The sequence below is a fragment of the Setaria italica genome, chromosome III, assembly GCF_000263155.2.
Source record: "Setaria italica strain Yugu1 chromosome III, Setaria_italica_v2.0, whole genome shotgun sequence".
NCBI lineage: Eukaryota > Viridiplantae > Streptophyta > Magnoliopsida > Poales > Poaceae > Setaria > Setaria italica.
Window position 1 is genome coordinate 24,414,542 of NC_028452.1, and position 8,860 is coordinate 24,423,401.

An 8,860-nucleotide genomic window follows, 5' to 3' on the forward strand; every position below is an offset into this window, starting at 1 on the left:
GATTCCCAACTGTACTTCTCCGATTCCCCCTCTTCTTGGCGCCGATTCTACTAGTGACGAAATCTGGCGTCAACAGCTACGAAAAGCTCGTAAAACTGAGCTTTTTCAGCTTTTCATATAAACTCAGCTTTTCTGAGCTTCCAGCTCTTCGGAAGCTGCACGAGAAATTTGTTGTTTGTTTGAGCTTTTAGCTTTTTACGCTGAGAAACTACCAGGAAGATCAAGCAAACAGGGTCCTACTACCCAACACCGTCCCCAAGTCCCATGCCGCATGGCCCCCAAGGCAGCAAGGCCCGAACTCTGCTTCCCGCGGTTGTGTCTGTCTTCGTCCTCCTTGTATGGTTTGCCCCTTCGCTCCGCTCTCTGCCGCCGGCACGACTAGATGATCGGAGCGGCACTGAAGGATTGGAGAGTGCGAACAGATTGAGGTCCTGACCCAACAATACCAAATAGTTCTCCACAAGACCGTTATACAGGTTCATTGTTAACCTAGGTTGTGTTGATCAAACAATGGTGAAGGTTTGGAACACGAAACTCCCCCTCAAAATTCAGATCTTCTTGTGGATGTTATGGCATGACAGGCTACAAACCGCGGTTTAGCTGAAAAAGAGAAATTGGGACGGTCCTGAGGAATGCAAACTATGCAAGGAAAAAGAGGACGCTGATCATCTCATTTTCAGATGCCCCTTGGCATCCTTTGCGTGGTGTTGGATCAGAGATAGTTTAGGATGGGATTCTATCCCCGTTGGTCTTAATGATTTTGCAGATCATAGGCTAAACGGAACCTCGGTGATGGGGGATAACTTGACGCTATTTTTACTGGTGGGTGTGAGCTGGGCGATCTGGCGTACTAGGAATGATTGGGTCTTCTCCAATATTCTATTAACTAACTCCAAAGCTCTAGCTTATAAGATCATTGGTTTTCTGCAGCATTGGAGCAAGATGGTGTCTGTGGAGGGACAAGCAAAGCGGGACTATATGGTGCAGAAGCTAATACAAGGGTTGGAGGGAATCTAAACCACGCTGATGGTGAGGTGATCTACTGATAGTACAGCCAGAATAGGCTGGTGAACTCTTGATACAACATGGTGATTTTGCGGTCTGTGCTCGAAGAGGGGGGAGAGTGTGTGGTTATCTAGACACATGGGTTTAGATCTAGCGTATGTTTCTTGCTTTTGAGTAGAAGTTCTTTTGAGTGGAAGCAGTGGCGGACCCAGGATTTCTTCAAAGCCTGGGCGAACATATAGCAACAAAAATGATGAACAGAAGAGCAACTAGTATCTGTGTTTAGAAACAACAACCAGGTGCAACTATGGTCAAAGCAATGGACACTGAATGCATATGTGTTTTTCATCTAGAATCGTGTTTTGTAGGCCATTAAATTCACCTATCATATTCAGAGCTCTAAATAATGCTCCTTCAATGCATCAGATGTAGTCATGACAAAGGGCACGATGAACTGGTTACTGACCTTATGATTGTTGTCATTTGCTCTTTATTGATATATATATATCATGTGATTCATCAAGAAGCACGGAGAATTGTATTTGTATATCACCAATCTCCCCATAGTTACTTCAGTTATTTCTTTTGCACGACATCTTGCAAGATCCTTCTAAACCTTATGCGAAGTCATCATGCAATTTAGCCCACCATGGTCATAGGCATCTCTCACTCATTCTTCATTGTTTACCTTTGAGGTAATCTATCGGCTCAAGAATATTACGTCTGTTCAAAGAGGCAGAAGACTCCCACGCGCTGCTGGCCGTAGCTATCACGCGCGCGGAGTGCCCGATGCTCCCGCCGTAGGGTGGCGTGCTCACGCGAGGAGCCCCGGCAGGTGCCCGGGCTGGCCGGGCCTTGGATCCGCCGCTGCTTGTCAGATAATTTTGAAATTATATTATTTATAAAAATGAAAGTAGTATCAATTCTGGTAAAAATGCAAGAATAGGAGTCTATCTGCACCCATGACAGGCACTTCAATTGCGCACGTGCCCTGTACCACGCTGCCAATTTCTGGATAACTATAAAGTTTTCATATGACCTCGATGGATATGATTTCTATGAAAATTGTAGCTCGTCGCAACGTCTACAGTTTTGGTACAGAACAAATAAATTCGTTCGAACCCATTTATAGTTAGCAAAAAGGTTGTCTAAGAGGTGATCTTTGAATATCTTCTATGAGGTAGCAGTGAAAATTGGTTTGAATAATAATGTTATTTGCTTCAAATTAAGGAAACAAAGTTGCCTTCCAGCTCAGCCAAGATGAAGCACCATCTTCCACCTAGCTAACTACTGTGAAGTGAACACGATTCTAGGATTTATCTGAGTTTGTTAGGCTCAATTTCAGTTATAATGTATAATGTACTAAAACTGTGATCAAGGTCTTCAGAGTCTTTCCCAGGTGGTTTATTAAGTGGCTGTTAAGTAGCATCGGCCATGCATGAGGAGCTACCGATAAATGGTTGTTTGACTGAATTTGTTGACGCAGCATCAGCCGTTGATCTTGATCAGGCTTTGCTGCTACCTGATCATTCTGGGAATGTCGATTTTTTAGTTCGGATCGTTGTTCTTCTAACCAACACTGACAAAAATTATCATCTTTTCATTTGTCCAAGCATGGCAACTTTCATTCTTGAGTAACGTTGATGTTTTACAGCTATGTCGTGCTGTTTTTTTTATGGTCTCTCTTTGTGTTTATGTGTGAAATCAGGTGCTTCATTATCGTTCCAGTGAACACGAGCGATTAAGAAAATATACCCAAAGAAACGCAAAAAGGAAGAGAGAGAAGTTGAGCTCATGAGCCAGCCAGCGCTGGTATTTGTTTTACAAGTCAGAACCCAATGCTATGCAAAGTTGCAATCCAGCAGAGAGCTCAGTTCTTAGTAAACACCAAAAGGCCAATGGGTTTGCCTTGCTTTAAACATCAAAACTATTCAAGCATTGGCCAAGCGCCACAGCAGAGAGGTCAAGGATCGATCTATCACAAGAGCACAGCCGGGCAAGGGATGGGCTGGGCCTTCCGTTAATTCGCAGGCCCACACGTCCGTCCTTCCTTTTAGCAGCAAATGGCAGTAAAAGGCCTAAGCTTGAGCGTGGCCCGAATCCATAAAAGGCCCAAGTTTGGGCCAACCACCAGTTCTCGGCCTGGCCCACCTATCCGACCCATTGGCATCCAAGTCTAGTCTGGTGGACCCGGTCCATCTCCCCGCCCCGTGCGCCGCCGCCCGCCGCCATCAGCTGCCCGGACTCCTCACTTCTCTCCTCCGCACACCAAAGGCGCCGCCGTCGCCTGACATGGCCGAGCCCGCTAACCGGAGGATGGAGGCCATCCGCCGCCACCTCCTTCTTCCCCCGCCTCCGTCCCTGCCCCTTCGCTCGGTATGTGCCACCCAACTAAATGCCACTCCGTTGATTGACAGAATTGCTGGCATCCGTCTCGGATCATCACCGCCCAACCTTGATCTCCCTTTGCTTGATTTCTTTTCCCCTTCGCCGCAGAATCCCCTGAGCGGCCACGCGGTGGTGGAGCCGAGCCCGGTGATCATCGGCGGTATGGTGCTGGATATCCATGCCAAGCCCTCCGTGCGGCCCCATCCCGGCACGACTGTCCCTGGAATGGTATACTCCTCTCTTCTAATTGACTGACTGATGAGTGTCACTCCCTTGTGTTGCCTGAAGCGAGGTGTAATCGTGTGATGGGCTAGATCCATAGTGATATCATTAAATGGTTCTGTGGAGTATGAAGTAGGGAGTTGAGTGCTACAATATGCATGGCTTAATTCCTCTAGGTGCTGTACTGCTGTTACAATGGGCTTATAATGAATGGTCCTTGTGTGGCCGTTTGTCGCTTGCTGCTCCACCTTGTTGCACTCTAGATCAGGCTCCCTAGCTTCCGTGCTGATAGTGTCACGTACTGAGGTTATACAGTCGTTTTGGCTGAAGCTTCTATTGTGATAACTATTCCATAAGCATTTTAAGGTTCATGTTAAAAAGTAAGGGTAAGGTCCTCTCAGTATATGGCTCCATTGTTAGGGTTTCATATGCAGTTCCTTCCGCGTCTTCACTTAACGTAATGCTTATGTATAATTAGTATAATTATGAAACTCAGTGCCTGTTGTTACAGTCTTGGTGTTTATCCACTTTACAATGAGGTCATTAAGTTGTTCTCTGGATAAAAACTTGATTTTGGACTTATGAATAAGAGGTTTCAGTTGCCGCTTTAATGCTCTAGTTTAAAGTGATTCCATTGTTTGTTTCAAATTTTCATACAAATTTCAATGCCTTTTCATCTAGTATTACTGTGTTAGTCCATATTTTTTGCAGTTGGTTCGTCCATACTTTTGGTCTTTTGGACTATGTGGCTGCTTGTACTAGTTTTATGACAATCATAAAAATATAATGAATTTGTAATTCTTAGGTTAAGTATGTCAGTGGTGGTGTAGCAAGAAATATTGCTGAGTGCATGTCAAAGCTTGGGACACGATCCTTCATGATAAGTGTTGTTGGAAATGATATGGCAGGTATCATGCAATTTTCTTTTGAGGAACAAGTATCATATATGTACAGTAACATACTTTGTGTTATGCTTTATTGACTCCTGTATATATACTCTAATACTATTTTTTATCCTACTTAAGGGGACTTACTTTTAAATTACTGGAGGTCTGCTGGATTATGTACAGAAGGTAAGTTTGAAGATAGCCATCATGTCATGAATCCATGATATAGGAAAACTCAGATGCATCCTTGTTATTCTTTTGAAAACATAGTTCTAATGTTTCTTCTGTTTATTTTTCAATTTGTATCGAGTTGCTGGTTCTGCACAGTTTCTATTGTTTTCCATTGAAAGGATCTATGGCCCAAGAAGCGGGGGTTTGGGGGGGGGGGGGGGCGTTGAATTGGGAAAGGGCCTAGATGCACCTAGGTGCTTCACCCATTACTGTTACACTATTTGTGAGGCCTGGTCGAAGGCCTTAGTTTGGTTCAAAAATGAAATCTAAAATGTCACCATGTCAGGCAATAGAGACTTCATTTTTCTTCACAGCCATCATGTCCGAAGTTTGCGCTCAAAATGACCAATTTAACTATGCTACTCTAGCAAGCATGCAGCATCAATTCATGTGAAATAGTGTGCATTTCTTGAAAGCAATAGAAACGAGATGGAACCCTACTAACATACAATGGGGAGGACATATTGGACTACCTTTCTGTTTGTAAATCACTGCAATGAATGACAAAATGTGTGCTATGGCAGGGACTTTACCTTAAGCCATCACTGTCTGGTCGTCCGGCCTTCCTCTGATGAATTCTTATCCTGCAAAAACTTGATAACTGGCATAATGTTTTCTTGTGAGCTCAACAGAACTGATCGTATTTGTATTTTTATAAATTTAATCACTATATCACTTTGATTGAATTTTTTTTTCTCCCTGCTAAAGAGCGTGCAAGGGGTTGTCGGGTACTTCTGTACAAAAAGTGAATGTTGGATTTCTTGTATTTAGACATGTTGAATTAGTTGTGTGCAGGAGAAATGCTGGTACTTTGATCTAGACATAGATAATAAGTCATGAATGTCATGACTCATGACCTTGCTAGATAGGGGCCCCAAGGCCTCAGCCCTCACATGAGGTAACCCTTGAACCCCTGCAACATGGTGGTACCAGTAATGGCAGAGACACCACATGACCAGGAAAGAGGAATCCTAGACCTAGATTGATTTATATCTTGGTTCCCTTAACTAGAGAGCGTTGCTGGCTTTATAGGTACTACCCAATGGATGCTGATAACTCCTTGACAATTTTTGATATAATCATGGACATAAGGATCCTTATCTAATGAGGAAATATCTTTACTAAATGATAACTTGCTAAATAACTTTAAATGTTACATGCTCTCCTGCCCTTGTTCAGCCTTAACTCAATCCCTCTGTAGTCTGCTGCAGTGTTCATGATATGGGTTCAAGCAGATCCATCTGGAAATTTTCTATCGTAATGTTCTGTAGAACAACTCATATCTTAACTAATCAGATCAAGGAAAATCTGTTAAATAATTGGTTATAACTGCATCTTCTGAAGACATTTTCCTTGTTCTTTTGTTTGAACACCCTAAATCCATTCCACTTGTCTGTAATTTAGCATGGAATGGTGCATCAGAGAGAGGGTTGCCATTATTAATGTGATGTGTTCTTTATAACATCCTACTTTGTGACGTTATTGCATAATAACTACACAGGAATACTGCAGGTTCATGATGTTGCCACCCCAGTAGTATCAAATGTATTTGACGGTAGTGGAGAATTAATTGCTGGAGTTGCAAGTGTTGGAGCAGTTGTAAGATTTCCACAGCACACTTTGTACTGTTACCTGAGAAAGTGTAGGGTGCTGTTTATGAATTATTGCTGGTTTTTTTGTTGCATTTCCTTTGTGCAGGAAAATTTTCTTATTCCGAGCTGGATACATCGGTTCCATCATCATATCTCTAATGCACCACTTGTAATGCTTGATGCAAACTTACCTCCTGAATCCCTTGAAGCAGCTTGCACAAGTAAGTTTTCCCACCTTAAAGTTTGTAGGGAAAAAATAGACACTGAAAAATTTCGTGGCAAACTGTTTACTGATCATGACATGGAAAGTCATGATTGAATCCTGATTTATTTAAGTTCCATTTGAATAAATCTAATGATTGAGAGATTTCTTTGTAAATTTTCTTTAAGATACTTTTGAATGAACATTTTCTTTAAGATGTTTAGTTCGTATACCAGTGCTCGTCTTTTTAATCCTCTATAATGATAATCCAGTAAACTCTATAATGATAGATCAGAACTTATTTGTATGTTTTTTAGGGAGCCCTGTTGTAATACATATGCAGCTTTTATTATGTGCACTCCTGATTTGTGAACTTTTACTACATTTTAGTCTTTTTGAAAATGTTATTATTGCATTGCTGTATATTTCATTATGCTGCAATGCTCCCCATCCTATTTTTTATTATTTGTAAGCTTTCCGGGAAAACTTAGCAACTGTTGTCTATACTCCTAGTTATTGATATAATATGTTTTCCTTATCTTAATTGTATTGATTAGGACAAAAGGTCGATGGTAACACTATGTTGAGTTATTTTTCCCAGTGGCATATGAATCAGGAGTTCCTGTGTTATTTGAGCCTGTCTCAGTGGTGAAGAGTCGAAGAATTGCACCAATTGCAAAATATGTAAGTGTAAAGGATTGGTCAACTGTTTAGAAGTATCCACTATATTTGAAGTTTTACAACTTCATATAATTTTTTTTTGTGATGATTCAGATAACTTTCACTTCCCCAAATGAGATTGAGCTTGTTGCCATGGCAAATTCATTATCCCCATCGGTGAAATATAATTTTCAAAAAATGGAGCAGTGCAAGGACAAAGCAGAGGCTGTTAAATATTTGTTTGAAATGCTTAGCCCAGCAATGTTTTTTCTTCTTGAGAAGGGGATCAAGTTGCTTGTTGTGACACTTGGCTCGAATGGTGTTTTTATTTGTTGCAAAGAGCACACTAACTTTATGAAAGATCAGTGCAAGTGCAAACAAACGCCTTTCTCCAGACAGTTAGTTGAAAAATTGGAAGGGTGTTTTCCATCCAACAATCCTATTAATTTGTGCGGAGAAAGCTCTTCAAGAACATGTGTTTTTCATTTACCTGCAATATCTGCCTCAGTGATCAGCCTCACAGGTGCTGGTGATTGCTTGGTTGGTGGTGTCCTTTCAGCTCTATGTGGAGGCTTGGATATCATCCGGAGTGTTGCAATTGGGGTCGCTATAGCCAAGGCATCTGTGGAATCTGAAGCCAACATACCTGATGACATTTCTGCTGCAAGTGTTGCAGGTCTGCTACAGTAATCTTCAATCAGTTTCTTTCTTTGGTAAAATTAATTCTTAGTTTTTTTTAAGAAAAAGTTCTTGATTTTTGAACTATTCTTACCATCAACTGTTAGTAGGGTGATGAAAATAGTGGGGACAATTTTTAAGATCGAATCTCAACTTTCTCATGCAATGTAGCAGATCACTTGGAGAACCAGAACTAGAAATTCAATACTTCAATTTTTTTGCGGAGTGCATTTATGAAACCGCAAACCAAATCTTAGTATTGATGTTAAGTTTTAACTATATCCTAGATGTGAATGAGAAATGCATTGCAATTTTGTCGTCCAGATGTTTCATACCTTATGCAGTTATAACCTCTTGTGTTCACCAACCATCAGGGCTCTTATAATTTGTATATGCCGTTCCGAACTGATTATCAATTTACATGACAGATGATGCAAAAAGGGTTTTGCTGTCTGCAAAGACACTTTGGTGCAAATGAAGAATAAAACACCAACGCCAGAACTTTGCTGCAATTGGAAGACATTACATAGTTATTGTTGAAGCTGTTGAACTCTGATACTGTCATATACAGCACATGATGGATAAGGATTAAGTTGCTATCTACGATGGATCATCTGTTGTAAGAAAACGGAGCACAGATCACAAACCACATTTTCTTTCGTGCTCTCATTTAATTTTTTTTGTATATTGTGAGTGAAAATTTGCTTAACGGAGCAAATTGTTTGAAATATTTGTTATTCCAAATGTGTTTTTCATCGGTTAATGTTGCAAGACTGATGTGCATGCGTGATAGCTTTTTTTATAGCTGCATGTGCTAAAATTCTTAGAGACCTTGGTCTGTGTTACATCTCGTTTTTTTCAAACCAGATAGCTGTTAGAAACACGTGGCATCAAAAAATTGAACCTTCAGTTTGGAAAACTACAACTTCCGGTTTTGTTCCGTCTAAATCACTATAAGGTGTTCATGAATGAGGTCTTCTGTGTCTCTCATTAAC

General features: G+C 41.1%; 1 protein-coding gene across 2 annotated transcripts; it reads left to right on the top strand.

Annotated features, from left to right (window-relative positions):
* The first annotated feature begins 3,210 nt into the window (after positions 1-3,210).
* On the top strand, positions 3,211-8,639 carry LOC101773347 (pseudouridine kinase). 2 transcript variants are annotated; one of them, XR_002676676.1, is made up of 10 exons: positions 3,211-3,381; positions 3,502-3,621; positions 4,421-4,523; positions 4,641-4,688; positions 6,235-6,332; positions 6,432-6,546; positions 7,129-7,211; positions 7,302-7,863; positions 8,294-8,440; positions 8,481-8,639. XR_002676676.1 is itself a non-coding variant. In XM_004962268.3 (9 exons), exons 1-9 carry the CDS (start codon positions 3,298-3,300, stop codon positions 8,341-8,343), a joined length of 1,263 nt encoding a protein of 420 aa, XP_004962325.1. In that variant the 5' UTR covers positions 3,211-3,297; the 3' UTR covers positions 8,344-8,639. The 2 variants fall into 2 exon arrangements, 1 of the variants encoding a protein (XP_004962325.1); XM_004962268.3 differs by having other exon boundaries at positions 8,294-8,639.
* The last annotated feature ends 221 nt before the right edge of the window (positions 8,640-8,860 follow it).